The following is a 24,126-nucleotide window of genomic DNA, read 5'->3' on the forward strand; positions in this document are numbered from 1 at the left end:
GTGCATCTAGCCCATACATCTCCACCTATGTGAGAGTGCGGTGCAGAGAGTCTCTGTGTAATTATAAAGCTTCACTGCTTCATAAATTCCTGCAGGACGCCTTTTGAGATGAAATTTGACCAGCGAGACTTGAACGTTCAAAGCAACAAGGGCAGACTCGATTGATGCAAAATGTTTGGGATTAGACTTTGAATTGGTTTAAGGCTGTTGCCACATGCGAATGTGGTTACGGTGTCTCTGGACCAGTTTATGTGAAGCAGCTGCTACTGTTACTACTGAAGCCTTGAATTACTGTCACTATACCTGGAGCCTGCAGTATGTGAGGCGATAGCATTGGGGATGGTGTGGGGGAAATTTTGCCTCATCCGGAAGAGAAGGAGCTCTCTCACACACCCATCCCCTGTTGCCTAAGCAATCTCGCTGTCCCTCGAACACAGCAAGGATTTTTCTGGAAGCAGTGTTTGAATCCGTTCCAGTCGGCTGATCTTGCAAGGGGCGGGGAGAGAGAGAGTCTCCGCTCTGCTGCCCAGCTCCAGTACATTTAGACGTTTCCATTTAGCTCCCGAGTCCCAGATGCTGCTCCCAGCCGCTGGAAGCAGTTACGATGTGGCCATCCACTTCACGCTTTTAATTCTCTGACTCTGAAATGTGTGAAGTATTCAGTAATTGGAATATTAACCATTCTCTTGCCTTGTACAGATCAGACTGTGCTTTTATATATGGGACATCGTTTTTTTAAAAAAAGACTTGCATTTATACAGCGCTTTTCATGACCTCAGGACATCCCAAAGTGCTTTACAGCCAATTAAGTACTTTTGAACTGTAGTCACTATTGTAATGCAGGAAACACGGCAGCCAGTTTGCGCACAGCAAGATCCCACAAACAGCAATGAGATAAATGACCAGATCAGCTATTGTAGTGAAATATAAACAGAAAATGCTGGAAACACTCAGCAAGTCAGGCAGCATCTGTGGAGAGAGAAACAGAGTTAACGTTTCAGGCCAATGACCTTTTCTTCAGAACTGGAACACTGGGCAGATGCTGCCTGACTTTGAGTGTCTCCAGCATTTACTGTTTTTATTTCAGATTTCCAGCATATGCAGTATTTTGCTTTTGTTCATCTGTTTTAGTGATGTTGGTTGAAGGATAAATATTGGCCCAGGACACCGGGGAGAACTCCCCTGCTCTTCTTCGAAGTAGCGCCATGCGATCTTTTACGCCCACCTGAGAGGGCAGACGGGGCCTCGATTTAACGCCTCATCCAAAAGGCGGCACCTCCAACAGTGCAGCACTCCCTCAGTACTGGCGCTGGGAATGTCAGCCTGGATTATTTGTTCAAGTTGGGCTTGAATCCGCAACCTTCTGACTCTGGTGAGAGTGCTCCCCACTGAGCCAAGGCTGACACTGGGTCTCCTTTGCTGCTTGTGTTGATGTACCTGGTTCAGTATTTTGTTCTGTCGTGATGTTGAAGTCCAAGGGCCAACGATTGCATTTAGAGACCAAAAAAACCTGGATTTTTTTTTTCCCCTGGTGTACAAGGAATAAAATCTAGTTTGTGAACAGCTAGATGACTGATGCATGGAAATGAAATGTTTGTAGTGGTGAATGCAGAAACCTATAATTTATGTATATTTAAAGCTGCCGCCAAGTGTTTCTGAAGCCTGGTTCGTATTTTTACATTGTGTGTATGTTTGAATTAGTTCTTCCGGCTTGACTGCAGTTCTTTCTTTAATAAGATCCCAACCCCGTTCTGTTAAACCCTGTGTCCAAGCACCCTAGGGCGAAGGTGGTCTCTGTCCATCTCATGCAGGGTTAACAGAGCGAGAAGGTGAGTTGATATGTGTTACGATTTTCCCCTCTCTCGTGCTGTCTATTCTCTCCCAAACGTTGTGAAGTGGTCATTAACCTTGTGGGCAGTAGCGGTGCCTCGCTGGCACTGTCGGCCTCACCACCTTCCCCCCCCCCCCCACCCCGGACACTCCTCCGCTCCCACTCACGCTGTTCAAGTTCATATCTGTAACTGTTTGAAACAACTTCGTGAAGCTGAGCTTTTTAAAAATATTTTTAACATGTACTAGTAAATTGCTTGTTGCATTCCCACAATCAGTTGAGAGTGATAGAGAGAATAATATACGGCAGTGGAGTGATCCTTGACTCGGTGGTAGAATTCCCACCGCTGAGTCAGGAAGTTATGGGTTCGAGCCCCTCTCCGGACAGTCCTGGTGAGATAATTATCCAGTGGGTTAATTGCGTTGGATGGGAGTGGAGTGGTGCATACCCCCTCTCCAACGTCTCTTCTAGCCAGTTCTCCTGGTGGGTCGAGAATCAGGCCAATGATCTGTCCCTGTTAAACAGGACTTTGTTACACCAATGACCCAGAGTGTGATCTGCTGGATATAAAACGGTGGAAGGAATAGGTTGCTTCATGCTGCTAGGAACTGGAAGATGATGTCTGTCAATAATGGGGAGACTTTAGAAACTTGCTCCATGGTGCCACCTACTGGCCAGAGCCTGTAACTACAATGTTACAGGCAACTGTTTACATGCATTCCTCCAAATGTTTACATAGGCAGTCTCGATGTAAAATGTTGTCACAAAACCAGAAGTGTACACAAGATTTTTTAAATTGGGCAATCACCCGTGGCATTGCCCAAAGGGAGTAGCGACCAAGTATATTCTTCAGGTGAAGTGGGGTTAGGGGGTGAGGGAATTGGGCTGAGGGCGCAGATGCAGTTCAGTCTCTTTTTTTAAAAAAAAAACATTTTTTTAATATTTCATTAAGTTCCTATGACTACATTTTATAATGGAGAATTGCCTTGTGTGCCACGGTTTAATTACACTCTCCTGGCAGCGTGACCTGTTCACAAAGGCAGTTTCCATTATAAGCACATCCAGAGTATTGTCCTCCCACTTCCTGGTGGTGAGAATAAGCTTTTCCTTCATTTGTACCACAGTGGTGTCAGTAGGCGCAGCCGTGTAAACGTGAATGGAAATTATAATGGAACGAGTTGACAGGAAGTCAATGGGTACGTGAGATTATTGATGGATATATTACTGAGAAAATGAGGACAAACGTTTTGAGCACCATACAACCAATCTGATCTGAATTTTGCAGTTCCGTGAAACTGGTGTTTTGAATCCTGTTGGGCTGTGATGGTGTTAGTGCAACAGATTGAACGGAAGTGGCCTTAACTTCTAGTTTACTCTGAGAATAATGTGATATGTGGAGGATTCCAGTACACAATATCCAGCCAAAGAAACTTCTAGAAAACAGCTCCTGCAAAAGTTTTATTATATAAACATACTGAAAGCTAGAAAGCATGTTCTGTTCGTAAAGTGATTGGTAAATTCTGGGCCCTGTAATGAAATAAATTTTGTTGGTTGTGCATCAATTGCAGACGTCCTGGGTTTTCTCCACTTAATGCAAAAAGCAGTAATTTAGCCCTGATGATCCCTGGAATTCTCTTGGTGCTGTTTTAATGGGCATTTCCACCGAGCAGGGGGCTAGTTCTGTCTGTAGTGGTACAGAGCTGAAGGTTAAAGAATGTTGCACACTGTAAGCTGATTTATTGAGTAGTTCACACGAGCTTTTAGTAATCATTTACCAGACTGACCGGTTCCCAGTGATGAAATGCATTCCTCGCATTGTCTGCTTGTCACTGAAAGGAGTGTCGCTAGTCAGCGACCTCTCTGTTTACAAAAATAATTCCTAGTTATTTTTTTTTTACAAATGTACACTGAGCACCTCCAAGTAACAGACCCTGACCCCGTGATCATGCAGGAGCTGTGACTGTTCCCTGGGCACGCTCTCTGTTCCCTGGGCACACACTCACCTGCACGTGGCTGCGTATTGTGCACTAGTAAATATGATGGATGAGTACCCCAGGACTGCCTGCCTGTGGCGGTTTGTACACTGCAGATGATGGCATAAATCCAACACTGCCCCTCTGCTCCAGCATGTAACTTGCAAGGCTGCCTCTCGCCATCATTTCCAAAGTAACCAAGCAGTTCTAACATAACTGTCGGAGGTGCCATCTTTTGGAGGAGATGTTGAACCGAGGCCCCGTCTGTCCCCTCAGGTGGACATAAAAGATACCGTGGCACTATTCGAAGAAGAGCTGTGGAGTTCTTCCCGGTGTCCTGGCCCACTGTGCGGGGAAGGAGTCAGCAGTGTCTGAGTGGGCCCACTGGGGGGGGGGGGGCGTTGTTAGTGTTATAAGGACTGGGGTGGGGGGGTGCGTATTGGGGTTCGCTGACTGGGTGGGGCGGTTGCATATGGCCACGTGAGCTACCATGAGGAGTTGGCTCTGTGTGAGCGGATGGACTGCATGCTGCGGACAGTGTGACTTTGGGAGCGATTTCAGAGAGTTCATCTCTGTGTTATGGAAGGAAGGATTGAGAAGCCTCTAATATGGCCAGGAGGACCAGACTTGGACAAGCTGCTGACACTCGGTCAGCATTCATTGTTGGGCCATAGAATCTGCAACCTGGTGGGCTGCTGTTAGCGACCAGCGAAAGCCCCGTGGGTAACAATTTGTAAATGTTTAGCAATTCTCTCTGTCCAGGTTTGGATGCACAGCTCCTGATTCTCAGTTGAAACATGATATAAACATGTGGACAAGATGGAACACTTGGGTTGAAAGTTGCTCTTCTCTCTGCCTGCACATCTTTCTTCAGTTAAGATTTATTCCCAGAAAGTGCTAATTTCCCCCCCCTCCAACTTTTAAGTCCTTGTGTTGTGGTTTTTGCTCTGAGGAGAGCTTCCCTGGAGTACCTCTGGAAATCTGCAGGAGGCCAGAGAGGAATGTCCAGAATCTCCATGGTTGACCGACAGAACAAACCCTTTGAAATCTTCAGCATTCACCAGACCCGGGAGCTGCCTCAGTCTGTCGGCAACATTTTGAGTCTGTACAGGACCAGCGCCCTAAGCAGAGCCAGAGAGTAACTGGCTGTGACCTCCCCGAGCACAATGGGCAACCCCCACCCCAGGCCAAGTACTCTTGCATGCTTTCCTTCCGGGTGAGGAAGGAACATGAGGGAGGAACCATTTCTAAATGATGAGAAGCTAGGAACTATAGAAGAGCAGAGATTTAGGAGTCCATGTAAAGAAATCACTTAAAACTAGTGGACGGGTACAAAGAAATAGTTTAAAAGGCTAATGAAATGTTGGCCTTTATCTCAAGGGGGCTGGAATACAAAGGGGTGGAAGTTATGCTGCAGTTGTATAAACACCCCATCTGGAGATACTGCGTTCAGTTCTGGGCACTGCACCTCAGGAAGGATATATTGGCCTTCGAGAGGGTGCAGCGCAGATTCACCCAAAGGATACCGGGGCTAAAATGGTTAAATTATGAGGACTATGCCTGTATTCCCTCGAGTGTGGAAGATATAGTTTTTAAAAAGAATTACACAGAGATATGATCTGGAATGCCCTGCCTGAAAGGGCGGTGGAAGCAGATTCAGTAGTAAATTTTGGAAAGGAAATTTAATGTATACTTGAAAAGGAGAAATTTGCAGGGCCAGGGGGGCGGGGGAAAGAGCAGGGGGCAGTGGGATAGCTCTTCCAAAGAGCTGGCACTGGGCACGATGGGCCGAGTGGTCTACTTCTGTGCCGTCTGATTCTCTGACGTGAAATTACTCGCCCCGCCCCCAAATAGAACGTGACGCGGGGCGGGGATTCCCCCATTGCTGTTTGTTACAGTGATTGTGACGGAATCACGTTGTGACAATCCAGAAACAGCGCGGGGCGTGTGGTGCATCTTAAACACATTCATTCATTCAATTTATTCAATGGCGGGGGAAAGAGAATAAAAGTGATTCAGTAGCGCTGGGGGGAAACAAAAAAAAACCTCTCGCCGGTGACCGGGCCACAGCCCGGGGGTGGGGGGTTCTGTGGTGTGTTTTGAGTGGGAGACTTTTTTTCCCCCCCCCCCCCCAAAAAAAAATCTTGCCCCACCAGATTTAGTGATGGTTCTGACGGTGCATGAAGAGATGTATTTGGACGAGCAGGTCCCAGATGAGTGCGTCTGCGTCCTGCTGTAAAATCCCAGTGCCGAGGACGAGACCACGTCAGGGGGCGGTGCATCTCTGGGTTCTTGTAAGGAGTTTTTTTTGTGTGTGGGTGGGGGGTGGCGGTTGGAGAAAGCTGATTCTATTCTGGCACCAATATTCATTCTCCAGTGTGTACAGCTTGCTCTCTCCGGCTGATGGTCAGTACTGTGCAAGCGCCTCCGCAGCGTACGATAGATTGCACGATAGGCTGCCTGGCCGTGAACGGTCCACACTCGCTGATGGCCGAGTCATTGGGAATCTCCAGCCCGGCACGTTTACTCACTGTGCGGTGTGATCCGAGACCTGCAGAGGGAAGATTAGAAAATTCTGTGAGCGGCTGAGGTGCCGTTTTCGGTGCGGGAGACCGCTCAGAGAGGCTGAGACATTAATTTCAGATGGTTTGCGTTTGTTTGGCCCAGGAGCTCCCGGTCAAACTTTAGCTTAACGCACCCTCTGCTCTGTCCCAAAGAGGTGAGTCCTATTTAAAGGTCGGCTTTTGGGCATGGTGGGGGCTGGAATCCACCTGACCTGCTTTCGTGCACCTCCTACTGTTTATTTCTTGTATTTTTGGGAGCAGTTTTTGCAGACCGGGGAGTGGGTTAATTGCCCCTTCCAGCTCATTGATAGTTTGCAATTTGGAGGGAAAATTGACTCCTAAAAAGGGGGGTGGGTTGGCAAATCCAGAGCAACGGGGAGATGTTTGTTTCTCGGGTTGTGCTGATGTCGCTGTGAGGGCCATCCTGTTAATCAGTTTTACCACTGAATTCAGTTCACTGCTCGTGCACTCCAATTTCCGAATGTGCGATTGTTCCTTAATTCCTCGATCCCCAGCGGGGCTCATTGTAACAGAGGCAGAGAGGGGCCACTGGAGCTGTGGCATGCAGTGCTTCAGAGGAGTGGGGCAATGCAGCTGAGCAAAGCCTAGCGCCCTAGGGCGGGGGTTGTAAGTTTGATTTCCTGCACAGTGCTGAATTCATGATGTGCGCTGTGCCTTGCAGAGACAGCAAGGGGTGTGCACTCTGCCACACTGCCCATCATAGCTGTCAGCCAGGGAGGGACAGTCGCATTTTATAGAATCTTACAGCACAGAAGGAGGCCATTCGAGTCGCTGCCTTCACAGCTCTTTCAAAGAGCTATCCTATTAGTCCTGACCTCTCCCCATAGCCCTGCAAAATTTCCCCCTTCCAAGTATTTATCCAATTCCCTTTTGAAAGTTATTATTGAATCTGCTTCCACCGCCCTTTCAGGCAGCGCATTCCAGGTCATAACAACTCGCTGCGTAAAAATAAAATTCTCCCCTCCCTTCTGGCTCTTCAGCCAATTATCTTAAATCAGTGTTCTCTGGTTACACAGTGTCCTGTGAGGAGAGGAGGCTGCTTCGCGTTGGACGTGTGCGGCCCTAGGAGGATGACCTCAGTTTTCTGAGACCGTGCAGGTCATGGGAACGTAGGAGCAGGAGGAGGCCATTCAGCCCCTCCGTTATTCAATTAGATCGTGGCTGACCTGTATCTTAACTCCATCTACCTGCCTTGGGGGAGAGAGTTCCAGATTTCCATTACCCTTTGTGTGAAGAAGTGCTTCCTGGCATCACCCCTGAATGGCCGAGCTCTAATTTTGAGGTTATGCCCCCCTTGTGGCCTCCCGCACCAGAGGAATTAGTTTCTCTCTGTTTACTGTATCGAACCCTTTAATGATCTTTGATCGAGGCACAGCCCTAGAAGGTGTCTGCACCGTTGCCAGCCATTGTCATCCCATACGTGAAGATGACGGTCCTGTTCACTACTGTGTGTGAGCAAGGAGGAAAGAGCTCTGGTGATTCTGTTGCACATCAGCACCTTCCCAACCCGGGCCCTCTACCACCTAGAAGGACAGGGGCAGCAGGTGCATGGGAACAACACCACCTGCACGTTCCCCTCCAAGTCACACACCATCCCGACTTGGAAATATATCGCCGTTCCTTCATCGTCGATGGGTCAAAATCCTGGAACTCCCTTCCTAACAGCACTGTGGGAGAACCTTCACCACACGGACTGCAGCGGTTCAAGAAGGCGGCTCACCACCACCTTCTCAAGGGGCAATTAGGGATGGGCAATAAATGCCGGCCTCGCCAGTGACGCCCACATCCTGAGAATGAATTTTCCAAAACCTGCATGATCCTTAGTTGGGTCTGGTGCTTGCTATGTGAGATCTGTCCCTAGACCTCTGCCCTCACAGCTCCTAGCAGCATTGGTGCAGAGCAGGAAACGGGTTAGCCGCTCTGTTGAGTCAGCAGCGCATGGTACACAATATCAGGGAGTACTGAGTGGGAAAAGGAAAGAAGTTCCATTAAATAAGCTGCATTTGCATATTGCCTTTATCAGAGAAATGTCCTGTGCTGCTTCAGAGGCAGGAGTTACAGTGAACGCTGAGTCACAGGAGACATTAGCAGGGGTTACCAGACACTTGGTCAAAGAGGTGGATTTTAAGGGTCTTGAAGGGAGATGGAGGGAATTCCAGCGAGCAGGACCAGGCAGCTGGAGGCACGGCCACCAATGCTTGGGCTGAAGAACAGTTAAAGTGGGCAAGTTTCACGGACACTGTCCCTTGTGGTGGGGGGTGGGGGCAGGGGGGGAGGAGAGGGAAGAGAGACAGGCGATGTCTTGGGTGTGGGGGGAGAGGTGGGGCGCTGTCCTGGGGGGGGGGGGGGCGGGCAGTGGGGCGCTATCCCAGGCTGGAGTGCGATGATGCCATATAAAAGGTGCCGTTTTGCCACCCACCTCCCCATAGCTAATGATTTTTGTTTAAGTGTGCAGTTTGTTCAGGGAGTTAATGTGTGTAGCTGAACGTGTTATTACAGCTCCAGTGGAAGCCTGGTATGCCCTCTGTATAGTCGAATCCCATAACGCCAATTTTATTGCTGTGTTACAGCCCAGCAGAGCTGAGTTTGACTCTTGTTAAATACAGTGGAAGTATTTATTGCTTTTTAAAACTGCTTTAATGTTCTAAACGGAATAATTTATACAGAGGAGAGATAAATTAATTAACCCGGAGCTGGATGATTCTGTGCTGAGGCAAACGATTGGTGTCTTCACGTCAAGCCCTCCTTTCTATGCCTGCTGATTCTCCTTTTCACCCGTTCTGCTGATGGATGAGGTTGTAAAAAAAAATTAAACCATTGATTGCTTTTTTGCAGGCAGAATAATAAACAAGGAGCTAAGACACTACCTCAGTCTGCAGTTCCAGAAGGGATCGGTGGACCACCAGCTCCAGCAGGTCATCCGGGATAACCTGTATCTGAGAACCATTCCATGTAAGTGCGGCCTGTGATGCAGCAATGTGGGTGGGGATGTGTGTGGGTCTGTCGCTCGCAGTCTGGTTAACGTCACAAGCACACGGCCAAGTCCACAGTTAAATGTTCGTTGAGACTTAGCTGGAAGAGAAAAGAACTGTGTTTTTTAAACCAGTAATTGATACCCATAATATCTTAAAGAAAGAAAGACTTGCATTTATACACTGCCTTTCACAACCTCAGGATGTCCCAAAGCGCTTTACAGCAAATTAAGTACTTTGTGAAGTGTAGTCACTCTTGTAATGTAGGAAAATTGGCAGCTAATTTGTGTACAGCAAGGTCCCACAAACAGCACTGATGATCAGATAATCTGTTTTAAGTGAGGGATGTTGGTTGAGGGATAAATATTGTCCAGAACACAGGGTAGAACTCCCCTGCTCTTCAAATAGTGTTGGGGGATCTTTCACGTCCACGTGAGAGGGCAGACGGGACCACAGTTTAATGTCTCATCTGTATGACGGCACCTCTGAGAGTGCAGCACTCCCTCAAGTTTGCACTGGGAGTGTTAGCCTGGATTATGTCTGAAGTGGGACTTGAACCCACGACCATCTGACTCAGAGGCGAAAATGCTATCCACTGAGCCACAGCTGGCACTGTGTCTTAGTGGATGACAGCATTACCTAGTGTGGCACAGAGCCTTAAGAGACCAGGAAAGTTCCATGCCCAGTCTGTGCTGTGTTAGCGGATCTCGGCTGTGGCAAGATGGTGGGAGGGGCTTACCTGAAGCCATGGCGCTGCTGGGTTAGGCAGATGAAAAATTGGCTAGGGTTCCTGCTCCTGATCACTGTGTGTGTGTGTGTGTGTGTACACACTTTGGTTCACAATGGGATAGGATTGTGCTCAGCTGTTGTTTCCCTTGGTCAAGTGGCCCAAGGTCAGTTGCTGTTCAGGTTCACACAGAAACAGTCGGACCTTTCCTGAGCTGCTCGTGGCACTCTGCCTGTGGAGCCTTCCTTCCTGGCAGTTAGCACTTCCAGGAAAGGAGGAGTGAGTGGGGTGGGGGCAGGCAATAGATTTGTTCCTTCTAACAAATTACTCTGGCGACATGTTCACAGATGGGTGATTTAAATTTCTCCCTGATTTGGCGATAGTGGGTCAAGCCCCTGATCCCCGCTGGAGGGAAATGAGCAATGTAAATGATCAGATTGAGCCCTGAAAACAAGCACTTAACAATTGTTTCACAGCACAGGAAGGAGGCCATTTGGCCAATCATGATCGTCCCAGTGCTAGCTCTTTAACTAGAGCAGCTTCACTCCAATCCCATTTCCTTGTCCTTTCCCCTTATCCTATGTCAGCCTTGGCTCAGTGGGCAGCACTCTTGCCTCTGAGTCAGAAGGTTATGAGTTCAAGTCCCACTCCGGGGACTTGAGCACAAAATCCAGGCCGACACTCCCAGTGCAGTTCTAAGGGAGTTTTGGAGGTGCAGTCTTTTGGATGAGACGTTAAACCGAGGCCCCATTGGACCCGTCTGCCCCCTCGGGTGGATATAAAAGATCCCACATCACTATTTCGAAGAAGAGAAGGGGAGTTCTCCCCAGTGTCCTGGCCAATATTTATCCCTCAACCAACATCACTAAAACAGATTATCTGGTCATTATCACATTGCTGTTTTTGGGACCTTGCTGTTCGCAAATTGGCTGCTGCGTTTCCTACATTACAACAGGGACTACACTTCAAAAGTACTTAATTGGCTGTAAAGTGCTTTGGGACGTCCTGAGGTTGTGAAAGGTGCTGTAGAAATGCAAGTCTGTCTTTCTTTATGGCCTTCCTTTTCAAATATTTATCCAATTCCATTTTAAATGACGTTATGGACTCTGCTATGCTCTTATCGACCCTCTGTGAAAACATTTTCCCTTTCACTCTATTAGTGATCATCTTGAGTCTACACCTCCTCGTAACCGATTCACTTTTCTGCGGATAGACGGAACTCTCGCTGTTTGAGAAGGGACAGAGGTGTTGTTTGTACTGAGTCCGATCCCTTTTATTGCGTTGATTTATTTATTTTTTTGGTTTTGTTTCAGGCACTACGAGGCCACCCCGGGAAGGTGAAGTTCCAGGGGTTGATTATAACTTCATTTCTCTCGAAGAGTTCAAAACACTAGAGGAGAGCGGAGCACTCCTGGAGAGCGGAACCTTTGACGGTGAGTTACCAAATCCTTCTCCCACTTCAGTCAGATCTGCCCCAGCTTGTCCCAAAACAGCTCATCCAAAAACATTGTGCTGTCATCAACAACAACTTGCATTTATATAGCGCCTTTTAATGTAGTAAAACGTCCCAAGGCACTTCACAGGACTGATTTTCAAACAAAATTTAACGCCACATATTAGGACAGGTGACCAAAAGCTTGGTCAAAGAAATAGGTTTTAAGGAGCGCCTTTAAAGGAGGAGAGAGGGGTTTAGGGAGGGAATTCCAGAGCTTAGGGCCGAGGCAGCTGAAGGCACGGCCGCCAATGGTGGAGCCATGAAAATAGGGGATGCGCAAGAGGCCAGAATTGGAGGAGCGCAGAGATCTGAGGGTTGTAGGGTTGGAGGAGGTTACAGAGATGGGGGGGGGGGGGGGGGCGAGGGCCATGGAAAGATTTGAAAACAAGGATGAGAATTTTAAAATCGAGGAGTTGCTGGACCGAGAGCCCATGTGGGTCAGTGAGCACAGGGGTGATGGGAGAATGGGACATGGTGCGAGTTAGGATACGTGGTGCAGTGCCCCCTATACATGGCAGCAATATCTTAGTAACGATAGGCGATTGCTCCTCCCTCCCGCAGTGAATTCTAAGGAATTCACATTTAGTGTTCACTCAAAAACAAAGCTGCAAGTATCTGGCATGGCGATTCATTTCCGCCAGACTGTTAAGTCTGCCTGAAACTGGCCAATTCCACAGCAACCACCCTTTAGCCAAGTTGCCTCCTTCGGGCGTGAGATGGAGACTGCACCCCCTGTTAGTAAGATGGTTTCATCTTTTGCTGTGCAGATAAGCTGGATAATTTCCTCTCTCCCACCCCGCCCATGTCTTAACTCAACAACAGATCCTGGTATTAATGAACTAAAATTAGAATTCCAAGACACCGATTGGTTGGGCCGAATGGCTGCCTTCTGTGTTCTAACTTGGAACTTCTAGGAATTCATTGCAGCCCTCCTGCTGGTGGGAGAATGTAGTCAGGAATGTAGGAATTGCTGGACAAAAAAAGACCAGGGTCCATCTAGTTCGCCTTTTACCATCCTGGTAGTCGCATGACGCAAAGACAGTGGAGTTGTTGACTGATCATATTAATCGATCTCTATCAATTAGTCTCCAACAGACCCAGACATGAGGTGAGGAAAACCCCCACTGGTGGAGAGCTTTGGGAACCCTCGGCCCAAAGTCTCCTGTTCCTCCCAAGCCTGTTACACTCACCACACGTCATGTCTCAAATTACTCGTATACTGTATCCCGAAATATTATTTTCTGAAAAATCAGTCTAATTTACATTGAATGAATCAACACTCTCTGCTTCCACGTCTTCCCAGGGAGCCTGTTCCATAGATTGGCCACTCCCTCACTGAAATATTGTTTCTGCAGATTAGTTTTAAATTTACCCCCCTTCAAGCTCAGGCCGTGTCCTCTGGTCCCACTGAAACAGCTCGTCACGATGAACATTATCTAGTCCTTCTAGAGACCTAGAAATAGCAATCGTATCACCTCTCAACATAATCGCTCTTCATCATCCAATCCCACCACGCCCTCAATCATTCTGGTTGCTCTCCTCTGCGTCCTTTCAATAGCTGCAATATCCTTCTTGTACTGCGGTGACCTGAACTGTGCGCAGTATTCCAGGTGCAGTCACACCATTGATTTTATAAAGTGGCAGGTTTACCTTACTATTTCAGATATTGACCGTTAATGCACCCCAACGTCTGATTTACTTTCCTCACTGCCACTGATCATTACTGTGATAGTTTCAATTTGTCAATCAGGACCCCCCCGAACCCTGCCCAGATCACTTTCATTTTCCATGCGCATTATTTTCTTTCCATTTTAAGTAATAGTATCTTCCTGGATTTCTTAATCTCCATGCAAAGCACTTTGCATTTCTCTACATTACAGCGTGGCGAGCCTGCATCTTACACAGCCAGTTTCTATTAGAAATTATAATTTCTATTAGGAATTTATAATGGAAGTATAAAAATACAGAATGGATTACTTTAAAATGGGAACTGAATTATGTCTCTGCTCTAGTCCAATTATCCCTTGCAGTCTGACCCTGCTTCATCTGAAGACTGCACTTACAATGTCATAGGAGATGGACTAGCATTATAATCCCTGAAGTGTACAACGACTAAGGTGTTACTGCAGCCACTGATCATTTTTTCCAGGTTTTACTGATCCCCGGTTTGTATTCCACACTACATTACATAGAATTTTACAGCTCATTTGGTCTATGCCGGTGTTTATGCTCCACACGAGCCTTCTCCCTCCATAGTTCATCTCACCCTATCAGCATATCCTTCTATTCCTTTTTCCCTCATGCACTTATCTAGCTTCCCCTTAAATGCATCAATGCTATTCGCCTCAACCCCTCCACGTGGTAGCGAGTTCCACATTCTCACCACTCTCTGGGTAAACAAGTTTCTCCTGAATTCCCTGTTGGATTTATTAGTGACTATCTTATATTTATGGCCCCTAATTTTGGTCTCCCCCCACAAGTGGAAACATCTTCTCTACGTCTACCCTATCAAACCCTTTTGTATTCTTGGATTTCTTCAATTTTCTTCTGAAGACGTCCACTCTCTCACTAGGACAGTTCTACAGGCCCCAGGCAGCTTCTTTTACCTCTCTCCCAAGTGGCTATTTGACAAGTGAACCTAGATAGCAAGTGTTGGCAGGCTATTTGACTATGGGGGTCATCACGGCCGAGCTCCCTCCATTCTTCATGCAGGTACTTCCAGCAGGGATCGCTATTTCTGTTGGCAGTGGAAAGCCTGGTTGATATTGGCCACAGCAGCGCCTCCTACTGCTGCCCAAGGCTGAGATCAGATAACTCCGCACAGTCCCAGGATCAAACCTGGGATCGTCTGGTCTGTAAACCAAAGGAAGGTTTTAGCTTTGAGCCAACAGGGCAGAAGAATTTTAAGTGTGTGGGAAATGTGTAATTTGAAGGTACTCATTTATTTATTGTACTTCAATTTAAAAGAAGTGGAACATGAAAAGAGGGATGTAATTGCGAAGCTCACACGCTCTTTGTACCCCTCCCATCCCATTTCCGCCCCCCCCCAGGTAATTTCTACGGAACGCCGAAGCCCCCCGCAGAGCCCAGCCCCTTTCAACAAGATGTAGTGGATCAGGTCGTTCTGGACGACGGCTCAGATGAGGCACAAAGGAAACGGACAACGTCTGTCAGCATGATGCAGCGAGTCGATACCGTGGTCCCGGATGAAGAGGAAGACGACGAGAGACCCACTGCCAATGGGACAGGTTATCCAGGTGAGGAAGAGTGCCACCACGGACATTACCTGGAGTATTAACCCCGCTCTGTGTGTCTTTCCTGGCTCTTTTATTTTCTCACCCGCCCGGCCCTGAAGAGAGTTATGCAGTAATCCATCACGTGGGCTAAATGTAATGTTGTTCATCTTGCTGTCAGGGTTCTGTTAAGAACAAAGGAAGGTGAGAAAAGCAGTTACTTAAAGGATCAGTGGGTGGAAATGAGCTGGAGTCTGCTCAGTCTGCACAACGTGCTCACTTGTGTGTGCAGCTAACTCCTGATGGCCTATTGAGCAGACACTGAAGGAGGGTTATCCTTTGATCAGCTGTAGTGTAGAACATTATTTGGAGAAACGCTGTCCCACGAGAGGAGATGTCATCCAGTCCATTTTCTGTTCCAAAGTTTCAGTGGACGCTCTGCCACCCCTTTCGCCGTGGTTAAGTGCGTTGCTGCGTTATCGGAGCTGGGCCCAAATGGGCAGCGTCACCGTGTGGGAACTTTTGATGAGGTTTTTGTTTATTGTGGCGAGGGCTGCTAATGTTGGCAAATATTATGTTTGTATGATTGCAATACATCAATGAAAGCCCACCGTGCAAGATGCAAGGTTGAGAAGATGAGACCAATCAGGAGGTAGAAGCTAGGTTGATGCCAAGCTTGCATTTTAAGAGCCTGAATATTATAGGAGTGTGGAGAGAACCTTAGCATCAGGCAGGTACAGCACGGGTTAGATACAGAGTAAAGCTTCCTCTACACTGTCCCGTCAAACACTCACAGGGCAGGTACAGCACGGGTTAGATACAGAGTAAAGCTCCCTCTATACTGTCCCATCAAACACTCCCAGGGCAGAAGCTGAATTAGGGGCTGAATTTTATCGTGGGGCTGTGCCCATTGAGAAACTAGTAGAACAAACCTACCCAACTCATTTACATAGCTGTGACAGGGTCTGTCTGCAACTAGGAAACATGACTCCCAGTGCCCCTCACCCCACCACCAGTCATGTAACCTCCTGGGACAGGAGATGAACCTATTCCAAAGGTCAGTGACTCAGTGTGATGAGAAAAGCCTCCTGACAACTAATCTAGTTCCTTGCTTAAGTAACATATACGCATGCCCCACCCCCATTCACCCTAATTTATCCAATTCAAATAATTCGGCTACTTAGACACCGTTTTAGTCCCTTCATCACTTTAAATACTTCAAGACACTCCTGAAGCCTGTGCTTTTCTACAGTAAAATGACCCAGCTCTCTGATCCTATCGCAACAGCTGAGCACTTTGTACATAAAATTACATAGAATGTACAGCACAGAATCAGGCCATTCAGCCTGACTGGTCCATGCTGGTGTTTATGCTCCACATGAGCCTCCTCCCACTCCTCTTCATCTAACCCATCGGCATTAGTACCTTTTTAAACTAGCTACTAATCTAGTGATCCTCCTCTGAGTCTTTTCTGGAGCCTCTATATCTCCGACCGTGTCAGGGAGCCAGAGCTGGATGCGGTGTTCTATATTGGACCTAACCAAGATCTTGTACAAGGACACCTATGGTGCTTTTTGTTTTGTGTTGTCCTAGCTACACATCCTAACACTTCATTGTGCATACTTACAAATAGCAGACACAGCATACTTTAGCCTTTTCTGCCTAGGTGGCATTTTATCCCAGGGTGGCGGAAATCTGCCAAGATTGAATGGAAACACTCTGACTTGTCCAAACCTTCCTGCATGGCTTTCACTTTTCAACTTAAATTGTATAAAAGAGGAGTTTATTCATTCTGCAGGACCAGGTCCCAGTCATACTGATGGGCTCACAGAATTCCGGTACTTGGATCCGGTTACCAGGGAGGACTTGATGGAGCAGCTACCGAAGGATTGGGAGATGGCCTACACAGACAGTGGGATGATCTACTTCATCGAGTGAGTATCTGTCTTAGAACGGGTAGGGTTGTGCGTAAAATCGAACGGCTGATTGTCTTGCCTTGTACCTGTACAGCGTGTTAGTAGCAGAGTGATGCCTGTGATACGCTCTGATATTCTTCGTGAACACATAAGAACATAAGAAATAGGAGCAGGAGCAGGAGTAGGCCATACGGCCCCTCGAGCCTGCTCCGCTGTTCAATCAGATCATGGCTGATCTCCGACCTCAACTCCACTTTCCCGCCCGATCCCCATATCCCTTGCTTCCCCTAGAGCCCAAAAATCTATCGATCTGAGCCTCGAATATACTCAACGACTCAGTATCCACAGTCCTCTGGGGTAGAGAATTCCAAAGATTCACAACCCTCAGTGAAGAAATGCTTCCTCATCTCAGTCTTAAATGGCCGACCCCTTATCTTGCGACTATGCCCCTAGTTCTAGGACAGCACGTTCCATTTCATGGAGTTTTTGCTTGAATATTTCTGTCTGTATCAACATAAAAAAGTCTTTAGAAAGAAAGGTAAGAACTTGCATTTATATAGCACTTTTCATAACCTCAGGAAGTCCCAAAATGCTTTACAGCCAATGAAGTACTTGTAGTCACTGTTGTAATATAGGAAATGTGGCAGCCAATTTGCACACAGCAAGATCCCAACCTCAGCCACACCCACTGAACCTGATGCAGCCCAGGAACAGGGTGAAAACTTGACTTGCCCTTAGTCATCATCCAAAATGTGCCAAAGGCATCGTCTTGTCCGCGCTCCAGTGTGGAGAGGTGTTGGGCAATCTGTTTGAGGAGACTTGACCCAACTTTGGTCATTAGACTTGCCACTTTGCAAAGTCACCATCCTCTGTACCTCCTGTTTCTCCCCCCGCCCCCCCAGCACTCAGTCCCATATTGCAGTAATCTTAACCCCCCAATCTTTCCCCAACCCTGCCTCCTGTTCCCTCCCCCATCCTCCGCCCAGTGCTGTTACCATTTATATTATATCACCTCCTTTCCTTTCACAGTCACAACACTAAGACTACCACATGGCTGGACCCTCGACTTGCTAAGAAATCTAAACCCCCAGAGGAGTGCAATGAAGGGGGTAAGTAACAGCTTTTGAAATTTGCCCTTTGGATATAAATATTTTGGCCCAAGGATGTTAACGTGTTTCCATTTACTTAGTGTGCAGTTTAGCACTCTGATAGACTCACTCCCTGCACTATTTTGGGATACAGACAGATCCCTCATACCAGCACCCTTTTCAGACCTAAACGAAATGTTATAAAGCACTTTTTCAAATGGTGTAACCAGTTTGTATTTTTTGAATGTGTAATTTATTCCTCTGCGGGAGGCTCCTATTGGAGTCGAGTGGAGCAGAAGTGGTTGTGTAAATGACGGTCAGTGTTTGAAGGGAAAAAATTTGCAGGGCTATGGGGAAAGAGCAGGGGAGAGAGACTAATTGGATAGTTCTTTCAAAGAGCTGGCACAGGCACGATGGGCCAAATGGCTGCCTCCTGTGCTGTCCCATACTGTGATTATCTATGTTGCGTGTGTGCGCGTGCTGATTTGGTAACCCTTTCCAGCTGTATTGCAGAATGCATTTCCAGATGTTTGCACAAAAAGCTCTCCATGTAACAGTGAACTAAAAAACTGAATTCTGTAAATCTGAAATCAAAACCGAGAATGCTGGATATACACAGCAGGTCAATCAGCATCTGTAGCGAGAGAAAAGACAGGTTAGTGACATCTCTGGTGTGTAACCCTTCAATGGCCTGATTGTACCCCACACTGTTCAAAGCTTCCCTCATTAACACAGAGCTCCCTGTAGCCTGAAGCATGCCCATCACTAGATGCGTTGTGTGAGTGGTACAGACAGCTTTGTAGAGAAGTTAGCTTTCAGGTCATCTACATTCTCCCGATGCTAAAGTTCCGAATGTATTGAAGTGGTCAGGCAGACCATTCGAAACGCATCACATGTAGAAGCTCTGTCCCATCAGCCGCATGCTTTTAAGTCCGACCATGCAGGTTATTACATGTAGCTTTGTAAATCTGATGTCAGGCAGGCTCTGTTCCATTACAAGTGAGCAACAGCAACTCTCATTTATACAGCGCCTTTTAACGTTGAAAAATGTCTCGTGGTGCTTCACACAAATGGGTGCCAAGCCAAAGGAGGAGATTTTGGCAGGTGTGGGGGGACCAAAAGGTGGGTTTTAAGGAGGGTCTTAAAGGAGGAGAGGGAGGTGGTGAGGCCTATTTGGCTGAAAGCACGGCCACCAGTTGTGGGGGGGGGAGGGGGGGAGGAAGAGGAGAGGCACAGGAGGTGGAGTCGGAGGGATGGCGAGGTGGCTTAGGTTTGAAGCACTGGTTGAAGTGGTGGGGCTGTGGAAGTGCTTAAACATGGGGATGAGCATTTTAAACTTAATGGGTTGGGGAACTGGCAGCCAATGTTGGTCAGTGATGATGGACGTGGTGTGGGAGAGGATACAGGCAGCAGAATTTTGGATGAGCTGAAATTTGTGGAGAATGGGAGGCCGGCTACGAGAGAATTGGAATAGTCATACCTGGAGGTAACAAAGGCACGGATGAGGACGTCAGTGGAAGACTGACTGAGGTAGAGGCAGAGCTGGATGATAGAGGTTGGAGTAGGCGGTTATGCTGGAGTGGATATGGAGGCGAATTGGACTCGGGTTGTGAACAGTCTGGTTCAACTTGAAACGGTGACGTTGTAAGGCGATGGAGACTGGTGGGGACCAAAGATCATCACCTTTGGGCTTCCCAAGGTTTAGCTGGAGGACATTGCAGGGCATTCAGGCCTGGATATCTGACGAGCAGTGGAGGGGTCGAGACAGGTAGAGCTGGGTGTCATTATCAAGCATGTGGAAGCTGATCTCATGTCTGCGATGCTGTTGCCAAGGAACAGCATGTAGATGAGGCAGAGGAGGGGATTGCGAATGGATCGTTGGGGGGCAGCTGCCAAGACAACAATGTGGGTGGAAAGTGAAGCCATTGGTAGAGATGCTCAGGCCATTATCAGATTGGTAAGAGTGGACCAAAGTGAACACCAAGCTGTGAAGTGGAAGAGAAGGAAGGGTTTAGCGCTCCTGCTCTGTGGGGTGCGTACAGGGGGAGAAGTAAGGGTGATGGGCGAGTCTGTAGTTAATGAGGGAGCTGGACGCTCTCTGTACAATATCGGGGGGCGGGTGGGAGACTGGCCACACCCTTCTGTATAGGGTTTGGCTCCTCGCTCAATTTATAAACCCAGAATAGACAAACCTTGTCAGGCGTTTTATGGTGACCGAGCATTCCTTTTAATAGCTGCTGACTAGATACTCTCAGCTTGTTCTCCCTCCCAAAGCTTTCAGTCCGTTCCATGCGGACTGTTTATCTGCAGCTGTCAGACTGAGAGTCCCTCTCTTTGAGAGACGTGTAATCAAGTTAACAAACAAAACCTCTGTTACATGGAGAGTCGGGGATTGGCTGAGAGCAATCTGCGGCTGTTTTTTGATTGAGGGGTTGTAATGACATCCCAAAGTCCCAAAGGATTCTGGACGCCTCGAGACACCCCTCTTTTCTCGTTTTATGTTGTCTTCACCTAAAATTTTTAAAATAATAACCCACCACAAGGTCTGAGGCCACGTCGCAAAAGCTCCCTGACCTTCGGTCAGTGGTCTCCTCTCCTCACTGCTGAATGAGAGAGACAGTCGTGCGATTGACATCATGTCGAGAGACTCGTGGAGGCGTGAAATGTTTGCGCAGTAAATATTTCACCGAGGCAATTTAAATCGCGCCCCAGGTCAGCAGGGGGTGAAACTCGAGCAGTTGATACCCTGCGGGTGAACCCCGAGATTACATCACAGCCTGAAGTTGCTCCCTCGTATCTATTTTCTTCCTCCTTTTTCCACCAGTTTTCTCTCTTCCTCTCCCGAAGGCGCTGACTCCTTGCTGGGGCACGGTTCCGCGGGCACTGGTTGCCCTCCATTACCTCGCCCAAGTGGCCAGTCTTCATCCATGAGCCTTTACGGTGAGTGTCGGCCGCCTATTCGACCGTGGAGGCATCACAACAGAGTCCCATTCTGTCCTCGCCCCTGACGTTCACACTACCGCACTTGGCTGCACGTCGGGAACTTTACCCCTCCTGGCTGGGGGGGGGGGGGTTGGGGGGAGGCTGCCATCTGGCAGGGGAGTACAACCCGGGTACAGACTGGGGATCACATCCAGAAAATTCCTGGTCTGCATTCGCAACCTTAGACACCAGGAAGGCCCATGTGTATCGGTAACTTTTTTTTTTCTAAAAAGAACTTGCATTTTTCTCGCGCCTTTCAGGACCTCCCAAAGCACTTTGCAGCCAGTGAAGTACTTTTGAAGTGTAGTCACTGTTGTAATGTAGGGAATTGAGTGAGATATCTCTCTCTCTTGAGTTTTGGATTTAATTTCTTCTTCTGATTGATGGCATTCATACTGAAGGATTAACCATTGCTTGCGACTTTAAATGTAGACAAGAGAGTTTGGAGGTCAGGAGAAAGGAGCGAGAATAACAGGAAGTAAATCCAGGCGTGGTAAATGTACAGAGACTAAACAATCTTTTTTTATATATTAAAAAAAGGACCCACATAAACCAGAATGTCAGAAGCATTAGGAATGGAAAGAACTTGAAATTTAAGTTGGAGATTGCTAGATTTTTGTTGGGTAAGGATATCCAGGGATATGGGGAGAAGGTAGGTAGATTAAGTTGAGGTACTGATCAGCCATGATCAAATAGAATGGTGGAATAGGCTTGGGGCTGAATGGCCTACTCCTGTTCCTATGACATCCCAAAGTGCTTCACAGACAATGAATTAATTTTGAGGTGTAGTCACTTATGTAGGTAGACGGGGCAGCCAATTTGCACAAAGCAAGATCCCATAACCAACAATGAGATAAATGGCCAGTTGATCTGTTTTTGGTGGTGTTGGTTGAAGAATAAATGGTGATTAGGACACTGGGAGAACTCCCCTGCCCCTCGGATAGTGTCATGGGATCTTTTAATCACCTGAACAGGCAGACGGGGCCTCAGTTTAAGGTATCATCCAAAGACGGCACCTCCGACAGTGCAGCACTCCCTCAGCACTGCGATGAGGTGTTGGCCTGGATTATGTACCCAAGCCCTGGAGTGGGGCTTGAACTCCTGAATCGTGAGGTGAAAGTGCACTCTCTGATATAGGTTTGGAGATGTGTGCAGCAGCACAAAATTTTCTAACCATGTTACAGGAATAATGCTCAACCCAGCAGGCAGGACTGGATTCAATATACGAGGATGTTCAGCAAGAATGAAGTAATGAGAAATATCAGATACTTAGCACTTCTTGCTGAAAGGTTTTAGAGTGCTTGAAACAATTACTTTTACTGTGACAGGGTAAAAGCAAATACAGCCGCCCTTCGTGCAGTAAACAGCAATGAGAAGAATGAGCACTCGGTCTGTTTCCAGTTGTGTTTTGAGAGAAAAGTTGGCCAGTACGCTGCTCTTTGAATGCTGCCATGGGATCGTTAGCATCCGTCTGCACCACCAGGCAGACAGGACCTTGATTCAACATCTGCAGTGGCATCCTTCTGATCGAGGCAAGAGTGATGTCCGTTCAACTAAGCTGGAAATGAGGAGAGGTAGCTGTGTATGTCCAGGGTAACTTGGAAATTAGACTGAGTCCACAGCACAGAAACAGGCCATTCAGCCCAACTGGTCTGTGCTGGTGTTTGTGCTCCACACGAGCCTCCCACCCCTCTTCATCTCACCCTATCAGCATAACCTTCTATTCCTTTCTCTCTCGTGTACTTATCTAGCTTCCCCTTAAATGCATCTATGCTATTCTTCCCTACAACTCCTCGTTGTAGCAAGTTCCACATTCTAATCACTCTCTGGGTAAAGCAGTGTCTCTTGAATTCCCTATTGAACATATTAGTGACTATCTTCTATTTATACCCCTAGTTTTGGTCTCCCCCACAAGTGGAAACATCTTCTCTATGTCTACCCTATCAAACCCCCTATCGGGTCACCCCTCAGCCTTCTCTTTTAATGGAGTCCTGCAGTACTTGTTCCTCTCTTTCTACTCTACACATCTTTCTTGAGGATTACAGGAGCTCGAGCTCTGCAGCTTGGACAATAAATATTTAGGAGTGTGAGGGCTTCGTCAAATTCTGTCTGTTTATCGGTACTGGTGGATTTCCCAATGATCTGCCCACTGTAAAAAGCATGTCCTTGACTAACAAAGACAGTATTATACGTACACTGCGCAATGAATTGGCTGCATGTAACTCTGCGTCTCTAAGGCCACATGGTGTAATTGCTTTGCTCAAGTCAGTTAGAAGCTGATTGGTCTTGGCAGATGCTAAAGTCAGTAAGAGGTTTTTAATATTTGTTCTCTGGATGTGGGCGATGCAGGCAAGGCTGCATTTATTACCCATCCTGAGGGCATTAACAGTCAGCTATGGAGTGTGGGAGTGGAGTCAAGTGTAGGCCAGACCGGGTAAGGATGGCAGATTCCCTTCCCTGAAGGACATTAGTGAATCATTTGGGTTTTTACAACAATCCGGCAGCTTTCATGGTCATTTTTTCCTGGTGACAGCCCATAAACCACTAGATTTACTGAATCCAGTTTCACAACATGCTGTGATTAGATTTGAACGTGACCTCTGGGTTACTAGGCCAGAACCATAACCTCTAGGCTTTTTGTTTTCATAGAAGCATAGAATCTTACAGCACAGAAGGAGGCCATTCTGCCCATCATGCCGGTGCTGGCTCTTTGAAAGAGCAATCCAATTAGCCCCATTCTCCTGCCCTTTTCCCCATAGCCCTGCAAATTTTTCCTCTTCAAGTATTTATCCAATTCCCTTTTGAAAGTTACTATTGAATCTGCTTCCACCGCCCTTTCAGGAAGTGAATTCCAGATCATAACAACTTGCTGCATAAAAAAGTTTCTCATCTCCTCTCTGATTCTTTTGTCAATTAGCTTAAATCTGTGTCCTCTGGTTACCGACCTTCCTGTCAGTGGAAACAGTTTCTCCCTATTTACTCTATCAGAACCCTTCTGCATTCCAGATTGTCATAACTGGCTGCGTTTTTAAAAAAAATACTTAAGAATGACACAGATTTGGAAATATGCTCATGTGCCACCTGAAGCATGTCAGACATGTGCTAGGTGTGTGCTTGCATTTTTGTATATATGTTCAAAAGAATCTTGCATCTGCCTATACTTCCTGCATCAACTTTTCCTATTATAAATTGCTGTGTCCTTATTATAATAGGATCTGCCTGTGTAAACTTGTAGTGCTGTAATTACACCCTCCTGCCAGTGGAGGTATTGCAGCAACACCAAGGCTGTGATTACGACACAAGTTTACATAGGCAGCTTCCATT

At 47.3% G+C, this 24,126-nt stretch overlaps 1 protein-coding gene across 5 annotated transcripts in view; it reads left to right on the plus strand.

Moving 5' to 3' along the window:
• Positions 1 to 24,126, plus strand: part of magi3a (membrane associated guanylate kinase, WW and PDZ domain containing 3a) — a 91,290-nt gene that overhangs the window by 33,540 nt on the left and 33,624 nt on the right. For 3 of the 5 annotated variants that reach the window (XM_068007719.1, XM_068007721.1, XM_068007720.1), the window contains exons 2-7: positions 9,225 to 9,341; positions 11,402 to 11,521; positions 14,634 to 14,840; positions 16,615 to 16,750; positions 17,762 to 17,841; positions 20,668 to 20,760. In XM_068007719.1, the coding sequence (XP_067863820.1) occupies positions 9,225 to 9,341; positions 11,402 to 11,521; positions 14,634 to 14,840; positions 16,615 to 16,750; positions 17,762 to 17,841; positions 20,668 to 20,760 (753 nt within the window). The remainder of the gene's footprint in view (positions 1 to 9,224; positions 9,342 to 11,401; positions 11,522 to 14,633; positions 14,841 to 16,614; positions 16,751 to 17,761; positions 17,842 to 20,667; positions 20,761 to 24,126) is intronic. The other 2 variants (XM_068007722.1, XM_068007723.1) reach the window with 1 other exon arrangement.

This window comes from Heptranchias perlo, chromosome 27 (genome assembly GCF_035084215.1).
Source record: "Heptranchias perlo isolate sHepPer1 chromosome 27, sHepPer1.hap1, whole genome shotgun sequence".
NCBI lineage: Eukaryota > Metazoa > Chordata > Chondrichthyes > Hexanchiformes > Hexanchidae > Heptranchias > Heptranchias perlo.